This window comes from Oncorhynchus keta, chromosome 21 (genome assembly GCF_023373465.1).
Source record: "Oncorhynchus keta strain PuntledgeMale-10-30-2019 chromosome 21, Oket_V2, whole genome shotgun sequence".
Classification (NCBI taxonomy): domain Eukaryota; kingdom Metazoa; phylum Chordata; class Actinopteri; order Salmoniformes; family Salmonidae; genus Oncorhynchus; species Oncorhynchus keta.
In genome coordinates, this window is record NC_068441.1 from 47,402,057 (window position 1) to 47,421,911 (window position 19,855).

The 19,855-nt window shown below is 45.5% G+C and overlaps 1 protein-coding gene across 2 annotated transcripts in view; it reads right to left on the minus strand.

Moving 5' to 3' along the window:
* Positions 1–833, minus strand: part of LOC118400624 (protein phosphatase 1 regulatory subunit 1A-like) — a 49,688-nt gene extending 48,855 nt beyond the window's left edge. Inside the window, exon 1 of one of the 2 annotated variants that reach the window (XM_035797645.2) lies at positions 407–833. In XM_035797645.2, coding sequence (XP_035653538.1) covers positions 407–487 — 81 coding nt within the window. In that variant the 5' untranslated portion in view covers positions 488–833. The remainder of the gene's footprint in view (positions 1–406) is intronic. The other variant, XM_035797646.2, reaches the window with a different exon arrangement.
* Positions 834–19,855: the final 19,022 nt, after the last annotated feature.

A 19,855-nucleotide genomic window follows, 5' to 3' on the forward strand; every position in this document is an offset into this window, starting at 1 on the left:
GACTATGCATAGATTGTAAACAGTGAGTAGCAGCAGCGTGAAAAAATTATAATAATTTAATAAAACGTAAGGAGGAGTCGATGCAAATAACCAATTTAATAGTCACGCCAACTATTGAGATTCACACTCTGCTCTGTAAGGGCTACAACCTCCCCGTGTCATAACTAATTGATCCCGACCCACCGAAATGCTCTCAGAACGGACACTATTGAGAGACTATGTCGTCCTGTGCCATAACCGCATGCGACCCACTAGCCTAGCCCCATTTCCAGCCTGCCCCTATGTCTGTTCAGATTGAAGACTGGCTGCGATAGCACCGGTAAAACTGTACCTCATTGATCCTGTAAGTAACACCTAGGAAAGCTAACTGTAAGGTCCTGTATGATCACCTCCACTGCCTCCTCACCTGTTCAGCAGCCTCCGGGTCCAGGTGTGAGTCAAGAAGAGGCATGGTGAACTGGATCTTCCTGGGGCTGCCTGTCTCCATGGTCCTGCTGGTGGTAGAGTAGTAGTAGTAGAGTAGAAGCTGCACAGATCACTATCGAGCACTTTCTCTCTCTATCTCGGTCTCTGAGTCTGGCTGTCTCTCTGTCTCTCTGAGTCTGTCTGTCTCTCTGTCTCTCTATCTCTTCACACCTGTCCCCTTCTATAACCCCCTTTCTCTCTCTCTCCCTGTCCTTTCTATGCCGTACTCTTTCAGTCTCTTTCTTTCTTTTCCAGCTCTACTATTACTGTGTTCCTCTGTTCCCCTGTTCCTCTGCCTGGTCTCCTTTCAGTTCTGTACTAGAGAAGGAAGCAAGGGCATACTGCGTTCTGAAGACCTCTCTCTCTCTCTCTCTCTCTCTCTCTCTCTCTCTCTCTCTCTCTCTCTCTCTCTCTCTCTCTCTCTCTCTCTCTCTCTCTCTCTCTCTCTCTCTCTCTCTCTCTCTCTCTCTCTCTCTCTCTCTCTCTCTCTCTCTCTCTCTCTCTCTCTCTCATTCGCTGAGTCTGCCTCCCTCTCGCACTTGACCCCGCCCCCTCTCCCCTCTCTCTCGTTCTATTGGCTGGTCTTGCACTGGGACTTAACTGCAGAGCCAAACCAAGCCGGAGGCTGAGGCTCTCCTAACTCCTACAAGCAGCCAAATACATCACACCATCATGCTCAGTAAAAATATTTTAGTGATGATGGATTTTTAAAAAAAAGTCAAACACCTACACACACACACACACACACACAGCACAGCACACCTGCACACACACCTACACACATACAGATGTACGCAACACATACACTACATAACATATTGATGGGTGCTGAACATAACACAGCGGACATCCCTTTCATCTTCAGACATGTAATATTGACCTGTATTTATTAACATTTACAGCCAAGCCACGAGACAGAGACATGTTCAGTAGTCATATGTCATGTCAGAAAATATATGATATAATAATAATATATGCCATTTAGCAGAGCTTTTATCCAAAGCCACTTACAGTCATGTGTGCATACATTCTACGTATGGGTGGTCCCGGGGATCAAACCCACTACCCTGGCGTTACAAGCGCCATGCTCTACCAACTGAGCTACAGAAGGACCACATGATATCAAGACATCATGGTCATTTATGATAAGATCATGATTGAATCAGGTCCGATCAGATATGTCATTGTCAGTCATGATAAGATAAAGCTGTGACAGATAGATGCTCTGCTGTATTCATTATGATTCGACATGTCCTGTAAAATAGCCTCCCTCCACTCTGATCAGGTATGTCCTGTAAACATAGCCTCCCAACACTCTGATCAGGTATGTCCTGTAAACATAGCCTCCCAACACTCTGATCAGGTATGTCCTGTAAACATAGCCTCCCAACACTCTGATCTGGTATGTCCTGTAAACATAGCCTCCCAACACTCTGATCAGGTATGTCCTGTAAACATAGCCTCCCAACACTCTGATCTGGTATGTCCTGTAAACATAGCCTCCCTCCACTCTGATCAGGTATGTCCTGTAAACATAGCCTCCCAACACTCTGATCAGGTATGTCCTGTAAACATAGCCTCCCAACACTCTGATCTGGTATGTCCTGTAATAATAATAATATATGCCATTTAGCAGACGCTTTTATCCTGTAAACATAGCCTCCCAACACTCTGATCAGGTATGTCCTGTAAACATAGCCTCCCAACACTCTGATCAGGTATGTCCTGTAAACATAGCCTCCCAACACTCTGATCAGGTATGTCCTGTAAACATAGCCTCCCAACACTCTGATCAGGTATGTCCTGTAAACATAGCCTCCCAACACTCTGATCTGGTATGTCCTGTAAACATAGCCTCCCTCCACTCTGATCAGGTATGTCCTGTAAACATAGCCTCCCAACACTCTGATCTGGTATGTCCTGTAAACATAGCCTCCCTCCACTCTGATCAGGTATGTCCTGTAAACATAGCCTCCCTCCACTCTGATCAGGTATGTCCTGTAAACATAGCCTCCCTCCACTCTGATCAGGTATGTCCTGTAAACATAGCCTCCCTCCACTCTGATCTGGTATGTCCTGTAAACATAGCCTCCCTCCACTCTGATCAGGTATGTCCTGTAAACATAGCCTCCCTCCACTCTGATCAGGTATGTCCTGTAAACATAGCCTCCCTCCACTCTGATCAGGTACGTCCTGTAAACATAGCCTCCCTCCACTCTGATCAGGTATGTCCTGTAAACATAGCCTCCCTCCACTCTGATCTGGTATGTCCTGTAAACATAGCCTCCCTCCACTCTGATCAGGTATGTCCTGTAAACATAGCCTCCCTCCACTCTGATCTGGTATGTCCTGTAAACATAGCCTCCCAACACTCTGATCAGGTATGTCCTGTAAATATAGCCTCCCTCCACTCTGATCAGGTATGTCCTGTAAACATAGCCTCCCAACACTCTGATCAGGTATGTCCTGTAAACATAGCCTCCCAACACTCTGATCTGGTATGTCCTGTAAACATAGCCTCCCTCCACTCTGATCAGGTATGTCCTGTAAACATAGCCTCCCTCCACTCTGATCAGGTGTGTCCTGTAAACATAGCCTCCCTCCACTCTGATCAGGTATGTCCTGTAAACATAGCCTCCCTCCACTCTGATCTGGTATGTCCTGTAAACATAGCCTCCCAACACTCTGATCAGGTATGTCCTGTAAACATAGCCTCCCAACACTCTGATCTGGTATGTCCTGTAAACATAGCCTCCCTCCACTCTGATCAGGTATGTCCTGTAAACATAGCCTCCCTCCACTCTGATCAGGTGTGTCCTGTAAACATAGCCTCCCTCCACTCTGATCAGGTATGTCCTGTAAACATAGCCTCCCTCCACTCTGATCTGGTATGTCCTGTAAACATAGCCTCCCTCCACTCTGATCAGGTATGTCCTGTAAACATAGCCTCCCTCCACTCTGATCGGGTATGTCCTGTATACATAGCCTCCCTCCACTCTGATCAGGTATGTCCTGTAAACATAGCCTCCCTCCACTCTGATCTGGTATGTCCTGTAAACATAGCCTCCCTCCACTCTGATCTGGTATGTCCTGTAAACATAGCCTCCCTCCACTCTGATCAGGTATGTCCTGTAAACATAGCCTCCCTCCACTCTGATCAGGTGTGTCCTGTAAACATAGCCTCCCTCCACTCTGATCAGGTATGTCCTGTAAACATAGCCTCCCTCCACTCTGATCTGGTATGTCCTGTAAACATAGCCTCCCTCCACTCTGATCAGGTATGTCCTGTAAACATAGCCTCCCTCCACTCTGATCGGGTATGTCCTGTAAACATAGCCTCCCTCCACTCTGATCAGGTATGTCCTGTAAACATAGCCTCCCTCCACTCTGATCTGGTATGTCCTGTAAACATAGCCTCCCTCCACTCTGATCAGGTATGTCCTGTAAACATAGCCTCCCTCCACTCTGATCAGGTATGTCCTGTAAACATAGCCTCCCAACACTCTGATCTGGTATGTCCTGTAAACATAGCCTCCCAACACTCTGATCTGGTATGTCCTGTAAACATAGCCTCCCAACACTCTGATCAGGTATGTCCTGTAAACATAGCCTCCCAACACTCTGATCTGGTATGTCCTGTAAACATAGCCTCCCAACACTCTGATCAGGTATGTCCTGTAACATAGCCTCTCACCACTCTGATCTGGTATGTCCTGTAACATGCCTCCCTTCACTCTGATCAGGTATGTCCTGTAACATAGCCTTCCAACACTCTGATCAGGTATGTCCTGTAACATAGCCTCCCAACACTCTGATCAGGTATGTCCTGTAACATGCCTCCCAACACTCTGATCAGGTATGTCCTGTAACATAGCCTCCCTTCACTCTGATCAGGTATGTCCTGTAACATAGCCTTCCAACACTCTGATCAGGTATGTCCTGTAACATAGCCTTCCAACACTCTGATCAGTCATGTCCTGTAACATAGCCTCCCATCACTCTGATCAGGTATGTCCTGTAACATAGCCTTCCAACACTCTGATCAGTCATGTCCTGTAAAATAGCCTTCCAACACTCTGATCAGTCATGTCCTGTAACATAGCCTCCCATCACTCTGATCAGGTATGTCCTGTAACATAGCCTCCCATCACTCTGATCAGGTATGTCCTGTAACATAGCCTTCCAACACTCTGATCAGTCATGTCCTGTAACATAGCCTCCCATCACTCTGATCAGGTATGTCCTGTAACATAGCCTTCCAACACTCTGATCAGTCATGTCCTGTAAAATAGCCTTCCAACACTCTGATCAGTCATGTCCTGTAACATAGCCTCCCATCACTCTGATCAGGTATGTCCTGTAACATAGCCTTCCAACACTCTGATCAGGTATGTCCTGTAACATAGCCTTCCAACACTCTGATCAGTCATGTCCTGTAAAATAGCCTCCCATCACTCTGATCAGGTATGTCCTGTAACATAGCCTCCCTTCAGGTATGTCCTGTAACATGACTCAGGTATGTCCTGTAACATAGCCTCCCAACACTCTGATCAGTCATGTCCTGTAAATCATAGCCTTCCAACACTCTGATCAGTCATGTCCTGTAAAATAGCCTCCCATCACTCTGATCAGGTATGTCCTGTAACATAGCCTCCCTTCACTCTGATCAGGTATGTCCTGTAACATAGCCTCCCAACACTCTGATCAGTCATGTCCTGTAAAATAGCCTCCCATCACTCTGATCAGTCATGTCCTGTAAAATAGCCTCCCATCACTCTGATCAGTCATGTCCTGTAAAATAGCCTCCCAACACTCTGATCAGTCATGTCCTGTAAAATAGCCTCCCATCACTCTGATCAGTCATGTCCTGTAAAATAGCCTTCCAACACTCTGATCAGTCATGTCCTGTAAAATAGCCTCCCAACACTCTGATCAGTCATGTCCTGTAAAATAGCCTCCCTCCCTCAAAGCACAACATACTATTATTCATCTGTCAGCAGCCAGGTATTCCCTACGCCACACTGGCACGAGGTCTGGCACCTGATAACACAGACACATGTTTCTTTTAGAAACATTAACAAACAAAACAACGATATCTTCCTTCTGTTTTTCAATGTAATATTTATAAATATATTTGTGCTTTAAAATTAGTTTTTTTGTAGAGTGTTTCTGTAGGTAGGTGATATATGCACATCCCACGTCTACATTCTGCTTGGTCAAAAATTACCTAGAATAAAAAAAGATGTCAATGTTGGTTCTGGAATAAAACATAAAAGGGGGCAGTTTAAACCAGTGCCAGTCGGTGCAATTTAATATGAGGGTGGATGATCATGGCCTTGTTTCTATTACAACATATTGGATGACTGTCATTCACCCAGCTCAATGTAATCATTAATCCAGCAGCTGCAAACAAGAGTTTATATTGGACACATTCAGGTACGTTTATCCCTGTTTCGTTCCGATCCCTTCTGTTTAAGAAAGGTTTTTCAACAGAATCGGCGAATTAAAAACACCCTTGATCACACGCAACCACAGATCACCTTCATAGCAGCCAGATAATTGTATAATTCCTTTTCACACCTCCTCTCACTGTTTCCTTTGCTTGTGAACTTCAGTGCACAAAACATCAGCTGTCTGTGACCAGGGGAAAAATTATTTTCAAGCCATACCGTTCATATCATAACCGCTAACCGCTAAACACAGCCTATGTCAGTGTCACCATGTTTGCCTCTATGGGATCGGTGGTCCCTATACCAGGATGGTTGTTGCTAATGTACCTAGAATGACGTTGTAAGTAACAGCCAACTTTCCAGGACATAGACATGCCTTTTATGGGCAGAAAGCTTAAATTATTTTTAATCTAACTGAAGTGTCCAATTTACAGTAGCTACTACAGTAAAATACCATGCTGATGTTTGAGGAGAGTGCACAAAAACAACAAAAAGTGTATCATGGCAACTGGTTTGGTACATTCACCTCTGAAAGTAAATAATGTACTTGTAAGGATCGACTCTGGGAAAGACGAGAAGTAGGTACAGGTACATTTAATGGGAACAGTCATGGAACAGGATAGGACAGCGCCTGGACATGAACACATAACATGTGCGTAACGAAGGGCAGCCTGGCACCAGAGAGGGTGAGCGGGAGCGTGCGTGACAGTACCACCCTCTAAGGGCACCACCCGTCGCCCCACTTGGGCCCGACAGGCCGGCAGAGGGGCAGCCCTCGAGCGCCAGAGAGGGTGAGCGGGAGCGTGCGTGACAGTACCCCCCTCTAAGGGCACCACCCGTCGCCCCACTTGGGCCCGACAGGCCGGCCGAGGCATGGGCACTGGACAAGCCGGCTGGGGGCGTAGAAGCCTGATGAACCGGCAGAGGTGTGGGATCCTGGAGAACTGGCTCAGGCATGGGATCCTGACGATCCGGCTGTGGCGTGAAAGCCAGACAATCCCGCTAAGGCGCGGGAGTCTGACGAACCAGCTGAGGCGTGGGAGCCTGATGGGCTGGATGAAGAATGATGTGGGTTGGGTGCCTGCCCACCCACCGAGGCAAGATGACCTCTCGAGCCAGATAAGGCGTGGAAGCCCTCGAGCGCCAGAGGGGGAGAGCAGGAGCAAGCGTGACAGTACTTACATTCAGTAGTCTTGCTCTGATTTATCATCCTGAGGGTCCCAGAGATCAAATGTAGCTTAGTTTTTTTGGATAAAATCAATTTTTATATTCAAATGTAGAAATTGAGTTCTACAGTTTGAACCCCTGCTCTGTCTGGCCTTTGCCTTGCATTTCAAAGATGAAATGGATGGAACAACAAACAAATAGAAAACATCTGTTTTTTTTCTTGTATTATCTTTTACCAGATCTAATGTGTTATATTCTCCTACATTCATTTCACATTTCCACAAACTTCAAAGCGTTTCCTTTCATATGATATAAATAATATGCAAATCCTTGCTTCAGGTCCTGACCTACAGGCCGTTAGATGTGGGTATGTCATTTTAAGGGAGAATTTATAAAAAAGGGTCCGATCAAAGCAACATCAACATAGCTACTTGTCATGCATAGGTGTAATAGGTGGCAGGGAAGTCAGGCGCAGGAGAGTCAAATGGAGTGTAAAATGGAGTCTTTTAATAAAGTCCAACGAGTATGCTCCATAACACTAACTGTACATAAACAAACAAACATGGGTACGAGGACCTGACGCGCACCTACACAACAATCACACTACACTGACAATAAAACAATCTCTGACAAAGACATGAGGGGAAACAGAGGGTTAAATACACAACAGGTAATGAATGGGATTGAAAACAGGTGTGTGGGAAGACAAGACAAAACCAATGGAAAATGAAAAAAGGATCAATGATGGCTAGAAGACCGGTGACGTCGAACGCCGAGCACCGCCCGAACAAGGAGAGGCAACGACTTCGGCAGAAGTCGTGACACTAATAGAACTAATGAGTTAGTAATCCCACTGGTGTACAATCATGGAGTACAGTGTACAGTTAGCAAGCAGTTTAGCAGTTACACCGGCAGGCCTCGGTGGCAATAAATGAACAAAAACCAAAAGTGTATCTTGACTTGAAAGAGTTCAAGGGTTGGATGGCCGTAGCCAGCTAGATTATATAGCATCCTTCCTGTTTGAGCCGGGTGTTTAAGTAAGCTATCTCTCTCTCTCTCTCTCTCTCTCTCTCTCTCTCTCTCTCTCTCTCTCTCTCTCTCTTCTCCTTCAATGTTCAACTTTAGTCTTTCTCTCTCTTTGAGTCAACTACTAATTGTATGTACTGCTGTGCAAGCTGGCTGTAGCTTATGCTTTCAGTGCTAGATTAATCAAGTAAAAAATACAAGTGTAGACCTTAATACTGACTTACAAGCCCTCAACCAAGACCCTCAAAACCCTCAACCAAGAGTGCAGTTTAAGAAAGGTTAAGTGTAGACCTTACTGTGAAATGCTGACTACAAGCCCTTAAACAAGAGTGCAGTTTAAGAAAGGTTAAGAAAATATTTACCAAATATTATTTTAAAATAATAAAATGTAACATTAACAACAACGAGGCTATATATAAGGGGTACCGGTACCGAGTCAGGTTAGTTGAGGTCATTTGTAGATGTAGGTAGGGGTGAAGTGACTATGCAGAATTCTCTGATCCTTTGATTGGGTGGACAACATGTCAGTTCATGCTGCAAGAGCTCTGATCGGTTGGAGGATGTCCTCCAGATGTTATCATAATTATTGTGTTAATCTACAGAAGTGTGAGAACCATGAGCCTTCTAGGTTTTGTATTGAAGTCAAAGTACCCCGAAGGGGTATAAATTGTCCTCCGGCTACACCATGGTGCTACCCTACAGAGTGCTGTTGAGGCTACTGTAGACCTTCATAGCAAAACAGTGTGTTTTAATAATACATTATTTGGTGACATGTGAATATATTTAGTATAGTTTTATCTAAAAAATATATATTTTTAATGTTTCACTATTTTTATGAAATTCACTGAGGAGGATGGTCCTCCCCCTCCTCTGAGGAGGAGTCTCCACTGGTTTATACTGTGTGCAGCTTGTCCTTTGTGTCTCTTATGTACACAGACAACAGTTTGTGTTGAACACTGTCGTCCTTTTCAACCTTGCAGTTGTTAGAAAACAGCAATTAAGAGATATCACTGTGACAACACGTCAGGATTCTCAGGAATGGGTCTTTGTCATCAAAGCAGTGACAGCTGCTCAGAGTGGGACTGCATCCCAAATGGCACCCTAATCCTTATATAGTGTACTACATAGTTGACAGGGTCCCAATTGTACTATACACTGGGTCTAACACAACAACATGTTGAGCTTGTACAGCCACAGCCCACCTGCTCTTGCTCTGTCTCGCTCTGTCTGTCTGTCTGTCTGTCTGTCTGTCTGTCTGTCTGTCTGTCTGTCTGTCTGTCTGTCTGTCTGTCACTCAATTTTCCTCTCACTGTCTCTCTCTCTCTCTCTCTCTCTCCTCCTCTTGCATCACATATAGAAAACCCCCATTGAATGGGTCTGCATTGATGAGCAGGACAATGTCTGACTCAGGTTTTCTAAGGATCAGTCTTCATACAGCATTAGTAAGGTACTCTAAGCTGCCTCAAGCTTTTGTAAGTGTATGGTAAACCAGCCTTAACTAAGAGATTACGATATTTAAAAACATTAATGATACACTACATGACCAAAAGTATGTGGTCATTTCAAAATCATGGGCATTAACATGGAGTTGGTCCCCCCTTTGCTGCTATAAAAGCCTCCACTCTTCTGTGATTCATCATTCATTCAGAGAACACGTTTCCACTGCTCCAGAGTCCAATGGTGGAGAGCTTTATATCACTCCAGCCGATACTTGGCATTGCACATGGTGATCTTAGGCTTATGTGTGGCTGCTCGGCCATGGAAACCAATTTCATGAATCTTCAGACAAACAGTTATTGTGCTGATGTTGCTTCCAGAGGCAATTTGGAACTTGGTAGTGAGAGTTGCAACCGGGGACAGGAGATTTTTATGCATTACGTGCTTCAGGACTCGGCGGTCCCATTCTAAGAGCTTGTGTGGCCTACCAGTTCTCAGCTGAGCCGTTGTTGCTCCTAGACATTTCCACTTCACAATACCAGCTGCTCCAATACAGAGCAGCTCTAGCAGGGCAGAAATTTGACAAACTGACTTATTTGAAAGGTAGCATCGTATGACGGTGCCACGTTGAAGTCACTGAGAATCTTCTGTTAAGCCATTCTACTGCCAATGTTTGTCTATGGAGATTAAATGGCTGTGTGCTCCATTTTATACACCTGTCAGCAACGGGTGTGGCTGAAATAGCCGAATCCACTCATTGGAAGGGGTGTGTATATATAATGTATGTACAGTACATGTGGTGGAGGCAATATGAAAGAGGGTATTATGTTATATTACATATTAGTCACTTTCAGGGACTGAAGATATGTCGTTTTTGAATTCATGAAGCAAATGACCTAATCTCTCATTCTTTTGTGTTGTTTTACGAGTTTTCTAATTACATTAGACCTCATGCTTTTTTTATATTATATTATATTAGCTTAATGCTAATTCAACGTAACTCCATTAAAATACATGGATGAACGACTGTAGCATTCATTTATCACACTGAGTGATGTTGGATTAAATGAAGGGGGAAATATATGATGTTGTGTCCCAAAGACTGTTTTAATATGCAAACTGCGCTCCCAGCCTGTGATGGGAATGTTAATCATATTGGTGAGAGAGAGATTCAACAACACCTGCAGAATAATTCCAATGTGTTTTATAATGCTAGTTTACTACAGCCTGATGGTATTGGATTTCCAAGTGTCAAAACTCGTTTCAGAATTAAGATTTGTAGATTTTTGATTTCTAGGTTCGTTTGAAGATATGTGAATTTCATTTCCCTGCATCTATCCAGATTGTTATTGTCTTCCATAAGATGAACTACAACCTTCTTTAATCTTGTCAGTGACATTGCAATATTTTTGCCATTACACGTCCCCTTGCCAGCAAACCTTCACGTCTCCAGTGATGTCGAGGGGAATCAATGTGATGATACCAAGATGCAGGACGATAATGATGTTAAGGAAAGGAAGACAAAGAAGAGGAAGAGCAGAACATCTGAGAAATATTGGATTTAAAAAGAATACAACCCCATAAACACTTACTGTTATAATTTAAAAAATGATGATACATTATATTTGATACATGCCTTTCTGGAATGTCGAGGACAGTTTATATTACACTATACTCTTGTTCTCACCTCTCTCTCTCTTGCTTCGTCTCTCTCATTTCGCCTGCTGTGTTGACTCATGGAAATCCAGATGAGTTGTGCATGGCTTTGTTGTTGACTACAGGATGCCTCTCCCCTAATTGACCTAGATTGTTTGTGTATTGATATGAAGGCTATGTGTGCCGTTTTCTTAAATTGATGTAGTTCTATCCTTGAGCTGTTCTTGTCTTAAAAATAATAAAATACCAAATATGAAAAATGAGGCCTCTTTCTCTATTTCTCTCTCACACTCCATCTCTCTCTCTCTCTCTCTCTCTCTCTCTCTCTCTCTCTCTCTCTCTCTCTCTCTCTGTCTCTCTCTCTTTCTCTCCCCTCCATCCTTTGTCTCTTCCATGGTCACACTTGTCATTTCACTGTGGTACATTTATAGCAGAAAAGATAACAGAAGGTGTCACTGACCTACAGATGAGCCAGTTTGTTACAGCAGGAAAATAATCCTGCAGCAACAGGAAATGAGGATTATAATGTGGATTAGAATTCATGGAAATATTTTTGTAGGGGTTAAAACATTTTTTGTTAGGGTAAATCAAGTCTGACATTTTAAATTTGAAATGACAAACTTTAAAACCTTGAATAACCTACATGTTTGCATACAGTATATTCTCCATCATATAGACATTATGTGCCAGTAAAACCTTCTACAACAACCATCGAAAATGACTCGATTGACTAGGTTAAATAATCCATGAGTAATCTGACATTCAGGGAGGCCTACAAACTAAAGGAAAGACAAGCCATTTAACCCAATGGCCATTTAAAATCAATAAACCTCCATCAATACATGCTTAAATGCTTCGTTTAGCAAAATATATCCAACGTCATTCAATACTGAACTGAAACATTTGGCCATCTAAACAAACACAAGACTGCCATAAAGTTAACAAAGGAAAAGGGTTATGTTCAACTTTGCAATAACAATAGCAATGTCATGGAAAAGAAAGCATTTCTATTTGGGGATGAAAAACCGTTCAACTGATACCAATCATTTCCAGCTACATAAAACCTGCTTTCTCCCCTCCCTCCCTCCCTCCCTCCCTCTCTCTGTCTCTCTGTCTCTCTCGCTTTCCCAGGTTCCACAGTGCCTTGCAAAATAATTCATCTCCTTGGCGTTTTTCCTATTTTGTTGCATTACAACCTGTAATTTCAATGTAATTTGATTTGGATTTCATGTAATGGACATATACAAAATAGTCCAAATTTGTGAAGTGAAATGAAAACAATTATAAACAAAAATTATAAACTGAAAAGTGGTGTGTGCACATGTATTCACCCCTTTTGCTATGAAGCCCCTAAATAAGATCTGGTGCAACCAATTACCTTCAGAAGTCACATAATTACTTAAATAAATCCCACCTGTGTGCAATCTAAGTGTCACATGATCTGTCACATATATACACCTGTTCTGAAAGGCCCCAGAGTCTGCAACACCACTAAGCAAGCGGCACCATGAAGACCAAGGAGCTCTTCAAACAGGTCAGGGACAAAGTTGTGGAGAAGTACAGATCAGGGTTGGGATATGAAACAATATCAGAAACTATAAAAATCCCACGGAGCACCAGTAAAAACATGGAAACAATATGGCACCACAACTAACCTGCCAAACCTGCCAAACCTGCCAAGAGAGGGCACCACCAAAACCCACGGACCAGGCAAGGAGGGCATTAATCAGAGAGGCAACAAAGAGACCAAAGATAACCCTGAAGGAGCTGCAAAGCTCCACAGAGGAGATTGGAGTATCTGTCCATAGGACCACTTTAAGCCGTACACTCCACAGAGGAGATTGGAGTATCTGTCCATAGAACCACTTTAAGCCCTACACTCCACAGAGGAGATAGGAGTATCTGTCCATAGAACCACTTTAAGCCCTACACTCCACAGAGGAGATTGGAGTATCTGTCCATAGAACCACTTTAAGCCCTACACTCCACAGAGGAGATAGGAGTATCTGTCCATAGGACCACTTTAAGCCCTACACTCCACAGAGGAGATTGGAGTATCTGTCCATAGGACCACTTTAAGCCATATACACTCCACAGAGGAGATTGGAGTATCTGTCCATAGGACCACTTTAAGCCGTACACTCCACAGAGGAGATTGGAGTATCTGTCCATAGGACCACTTTAAGCCATATACACTCCACAGAGGAGATAGGAGTATCTGTCCATAGGACCACTTTAAGCCCTACACTCCACAGAGGAGATTGGAGTATCTGTCCATAGGACCACTTTAAGCCGTACACTCCACAGAGGAGATAGGAGTATCTGTTCATAGGACCACTTTAAGCCCTACACTCCACAGAGGAGATAGGAGTATCTGTTCATAGGACCACTTTAAGCCGTACACTCCACAGAGGAGATTGGAGTATCTGTTCATAGGACCACTTTAAGCCGTACACTCCACAGAGGAGATAGGAGTATCTGTTCATAGGACCACTTTAAGCCATATACACTCCACAGAGGAGATAGGAGTATCTGTCCATAGAACCACTTTAAGCCGTACACTCCACAGACCTGGGCTTTACGGAAGAAAAAAAAAACATTGCTTCAAGAACAAAATAAGCAAACATGTTGGTGTTCGCCAAAAGGCATGTGGGAGACTCCCCAAACATATGGAAGAATGTACTTTTGGCCATCAAGGAAAACGCTATGTCTGGCACAAACCCAACACCTCTCATCATCCCGAGAACACCATTTAGCGCCATCCGTCATTCCTTCAATTCTGACCAGTTTCCCAGTCCCTGCCGATGAAAAACATCCCCACAGCATGATGCTGCCAACACCATGCTTCACTGTGGGGATGTCTTTCATCGGCAGGGACTGTGAAACTGGTCAAAATTGAAGGAATGATGGATGGCGCTAAATAAAGGGAAATTCTTGAGGGAAACCTGTTTCAGTCTTCCAGAGATTTGAGACTGGGACGGAGGTTCAAATTCCAGCAGGACAATGGCCCTAAGCATACTGCTACAGCAACACTCAGATGGTTTATTAAGGGGAAACATTTAAATGTCTTGGAATTGCCTTATCAAAGCCCAGAACTCAATCCAATTGAGAATCTGTGGTATGACTTAAAATTTCTGTACATCAGTGGAACCCATCCAACTTAAAGGAGCTGGAGCAGTTTTGCCTTGAAGAATGGGCAAAAATCCCAGTGGCTAAATGTGCCAAGCTTATAGAGACATACCCCAAGCGACTGGTAACTGTAATTGCTGCAAAACGTGGCTCTACAAAGTATTGACTTTGGGGGGTGGATAGTTATGCTGTCAAGCCCTGACCTTAGAGATCCTTTTTATGTCTATTTTGGTTTGGTCAGGGCGTGAGTTGGGGTGGGCATTCTATGTTTTGTGTTCTATGTTTTCTATTTCTTTGTGTTTGGCCGGGTGTGGTCCTCAATCAGAGGTAGCTGTCTATCATTGTCTCTGATTGAAAACCATACTTACGTAGCCTTTTCCTACCTGTGTTTTGTGGGTAGTTGTTTTCTGTTTTGTGTGTCTGCACCAGACAGAACTGTTTCGTTTGTTCCGCTTTGTTCATTTTTGTTCTAGTGTTCAGTTTTATTAAAAATTATGAACTTGTACTACGCTGCACATTGGTCCACTTCTTCAAACAACCTGTACATATGCATGTTCAAGTTTTTTTTTTTGTCTTATTTCTTGTTTGTTTCACAATAAATAAATAAAAATGTATCTTCAAAGTGGAGGGCATGTTGTGTAAATCAAATGAAACAAACCCCAAAAAATACGTTTTAATTCCAGGTTGTAGCTGGTTCACCCCACTTGGCATTTCACCCCACTTGGCAAATTAGGAAAAATGGCAAGTGGGGTGAATACTTTCGCAAGCCACTGTATAACCCCACCACCAACCCAGTACACACATCCAGTCAGAACACTACAGACTGGGTTCCCAGGTTCCAGTATAACCCCACCACCAACCCAGTACACACAGCCAGTCAGAATACTATAGACTGGGTTCCCAGGTTCCTCTATAACCCCACCACCAACCCAGTACACACAGCCAGTCAGAACACTACAGATTTGGTTCCCAGGTTCCTCTATAACCCCACCACCAACCCAGTACACACAGCCAGTCAGAACACTATAGACTGGGTTCCCAGGTTCCTCTATAACCCCACCACCAACCCAGTACACACAGCCAGTCAGAATACTATAGACTGGGTTCCCAGGTTCCTCTATAACCCCACCACCAACCCAGTACACACAGCCAGTCAGAACACTACAGATTTGGTTCCCAGGTTCCTCTATAACCCCACCACCAACCCAGTACACACAGCCAGTCAGAACACTACAGACTGGGTTCCCAGGTTCCTCTATAACCCCACCACCAACCCAGTACACACAGCCAATCAGAACACTACAGACTGGGTTCCCAGGTTCCTGTATAACCCCACCACCAACCCAGTACACACAGCCAGTCAGAACACTATAGACTGGGTTCCCAGGTTCCTCTATAACCCCACCACCAACCCAGTACACACAGCCAGTCAGACCACTATAGCCTGGGTTCCCAGGTTCCTCTATAACCCCACCACCAACCCAGTACACACAGCCAGTCAGAACACTATAGACTGGGTTCCTAGGTTCCTCTATAACCCCACCACCAACCCAGTACACACATCCAGTCAGAACACTACAGACTGGGTTCCCAGGTTCCAGTATAACCCCACCACCAACCCAGTACACACAGCCAGTCAGAGCACTATAGCCTGGGTTCCCAGGTTCCTCTATAACCCCACCACCAACCCAGTACACACAGCCAGTCAGAGCACTATAGCCTGGGTTCCCAGGTTCCTCTATAACCCCACCACCAACCCAGTACACACAGCCAGTCAGAACACTACAGACTGGGTTCCCAGGTTCCTGTATAACGCCACCATCAACCCAGTACACACAGCCAGTCAGAACACTATAGACTGGGTTCCCAGGTTCCTCTATAACCCCACCACCAACCCAGTACACACAGCCAGTCAGAACACTATAGACTGGGTTCCCAGGTTCCTCTATAACCCCACCACCAACCCAGTACACACAGCCAGTCAGAACACTATAGACTGGGTTCCCAGGTTCCTCTATAACCCCACCACCAACACAGTACACACAGCCAATCAGAACACTACAGACTGGGTTCCCAGGTTCCTGTATAACCCCAACACCAACCCAGTACACACAGCCAGTCAGAGCACTATAGACTGGGTTCCCAGGTTCCTCTATAACCCCACCACCAACCCAGTACACACAGCCAGTCAGACCACTATAGCCTGGGTTCCCAGGTTCCTCTATAACCCCACCACCAACCCAGTACACACAGCCAGTCAGAGCACTATAGCCTGGGTTCCCAGGTTCCTCTATAACCCCACCACCAACCCAGTACACACAGCCAGTCAGAACACTACAGACTGGGTTCCCAGGTTCCTGTATAACGCCACCATCAACCCAGTACACACAGCCAGTCAGAACACTATAGACTGGGTTCCCAGGTTCCTCTATAACCCCACCACCAACCCAGTACACACAGCCAGTCAGAACACTACAGACTGGGTTCCCAGGTTCCTGTATAACCCCACCACCAACACAGTACACACAGCCAATCAGAACACTACAGACTGGGTTCCCAGGTTCCTGTATAACCCCACCACCAACCCAGTACACACAGCCAGTCAGAACACTATAGACTGGGTTCCCAGGTTCCTCTATAACCCCACCACCAACACAGTACACACAGCCAATCAGAACACTACAGACTGGGTTCCCAGGTTCCTGTATAACCCCACCACCAACCCAGTACACACAGCCAGTCAGAGCACTATAGACTGGGTTCCCAGGTTCCTCTATAACCCCACCACCAACCCAGTACACACAGCCAGTCAGAGCACTATAGCCTGGGTTCCCAGGTTCCTCTATAACCCCACCACCAACCCAGTACACACAGCCAGTCAGAGCACTATAGCCTGGGTTCCCAGGTTCCTCTATAACCCCACCACCAACCCAGTACACACAGCCAGTCAGAACACTACAGACTGGGTTCCCAGGTTCCTGTATAACGCCACCATCAACCCAGTACACACAGCCAGTCAGAACACTATAGACTGGGTTCCCAGGTTCCTCTATAACCCCACCACCAACCCAGTACACACAGCCAGCCAGAACACTACAGACTGGGTTCCCAGGTTCCTCTATAACCCCACCACCAACCCAGTACACACAGCCAGTCAGAACACTACAGATTGGGTTCCCAGGTTCCTCTATAACCCCACCACCAACCCAGTACACACAGCCAGTCAGAACACTACAGATTGGGTTCCCAGGTTCCTCTATAACCCCACCACCAACCCAGTACACACAGCCAGTCAGAACACTATAGACTGGGTTCCCAGGTTCCTCTATAACCCCACCACCAACCCAGTACACACAGCCAGTCAGACCACTATAGCCTGGGTTCCCAGGTTCCTGTATAACGCCACCATCAACCCAAAGTCTTGGTTTTATGCATGTCAACATCAGAAGCCTCCTCCCTAAGTTTGTTTTACTCACTGCTTTAGCACACTCTGCTAACCCTGATGTCCTTGCCGTGTCTGAATCCTGGCTCAGGAAGGCCACCAAAAATTCAGAGATTTCCATACCCAACTATAACATCTTCCGTCAAGATAGAACTGCCAAAGGGGGCGGAGTCGCAGTCTACTGCAGAGATAGCCTGCAAAGTAATGTCATACTTTCCAGGTCCATACCCAAACAGTTTGAACTACTAATTTTGAAAATTACTCTCTCCAGAAACAAGTCTATCACTGTTGCCGCCTGCTACCGACCCCCGTCAGCTCCCAGCTGCGCCTGGACACCATTTGTGAATTGATCGCCCCCATCTAGCTTCAGAGTTTGTTCTGTTAGGTGACCTAAACTGGGATATGCTTAACACCCCGGCAGTCCTACAATCTAAGCTAGATGCCCTCAATCTCACTCAAATCATCAAGGAACCCACCAGGTACAACCCTAACTCTGTAAACAAGGGCACCCTCATAGACGTCATCCTGACCAACTGGCCCTCCAAATATACCTCCGCTGTCTTCAACCAGGATCTCAGCGATCACTGCCTCATCGCCTGTATCCGCCACGGAGCCGCAGTCAAACGACCACCCTCATCACTGTCAAACGCTCCCTAAAACACTTCTGTGAGCAGGCCTTTCTAATCGACCTGGCCCGTGTATCCTGGAAGGACATTGACCTCATCCCGTCAGTTGAGGATGCCTGGTCATTCTTTAAAAGTAACTTCCTCACCATTTTAGATAAGCATGCTCCGTTCAAAAAATGCAGAACCAAGAACAGATACAGCCCTTGGTTCACTCCAGACCTGACTGCCCTCGACCAGCACAAAAACATCCTGTGGCGGACTGCAATAGCATCGAATAGCCCCCGTGATATGCAACTGTTCAGGGAAGTCAGGAACCAATACACGCAGTCAGTCAGGAAAGCTAAGGCCAGCTTCTTCAGGCAGAAGTTTGCATCCTGTAGCTCCAACTCCAAAAAAGTTCTGGGACACTGTGAAGTCCATGGAGAACAAGAGCACCTCCTCCCAGCTGCCCACTGCACTGAGGCTAGGAAACACGGTCTCCACCGATAAATCCATGATTATCGAAAACTTCAATAAGCACTTCTCAACGGCTGGCCATGCCTTCCGCCTGGCTACTCCAACCTCGGCCAACAGCTCCGCCCCCCCGTAGTTCCTCACCCAAGCCTCTCCAGGTTCTCCTTTACCCAAATCCAGATAGCAGATGTTCTGAAAGAGCTGCAAAACCTGGACCCGTACAAATCAGCTGGGCTTGACAATCTGGACCCGCTATTTCTGAAACTATCTGCCGCCATTGTCGCAACCCCTATTACCAGCCTGTTCAACCTCTCTTTCATATCGTCTGAGATCCCCAAGGATTGGAAAGCTGCCGCAGTCATCCCCTCTTCAAAGGGGAGACACCCTGGACCCAAACTGCTATAGACCTATATCCATCCTGCCCTGCCTATCTAAGGTCTTCGAAAGCCAAGTCAACAAACAGGTCACTGACCATCTCGAATCCCACCGTACCTTCTCCGCTGTGCAATCTGGTTTCCGAGCCGGTCACGGGTGCACCTCAGCCACACTCAAGGTACTAAATGATATCATAACCGCCATCGATAAAAGACAGTACTGCGCAGCCGTCTTCATCGACCTCGCCAAGGCTTTCGACTCTGTCAATCACCAAATTCTTATCGGCAGACTCAACAGCCTCGGTTTTTCGGATGACTGCCTTGCCTGGTTCACCAATTACTTTGCAGACAGAGTTCAGTGTGTCAAATCAGAGGGCATGCTGTCCGGTCCTCTGGCAGTCTCTATGGGGGTGCCACAGGGTTCAATTGGGGCGGCAGCGTAGCCTAGTGGTTAGAGCGTTGGACTAGTAACCGTAAGGTTGTGAGTTCAAACCCCGAGCTGACAAGGTACAAATCTGTCGTTCTGCCCCTGAACAGGCAGTTAACCCACTGTTCCCAGGCCGTCATTGAAAATAAGAATATGTTCTTAACTGACTTGCCTGGTTAAATAAAGGTAAAATAAAAAATAAA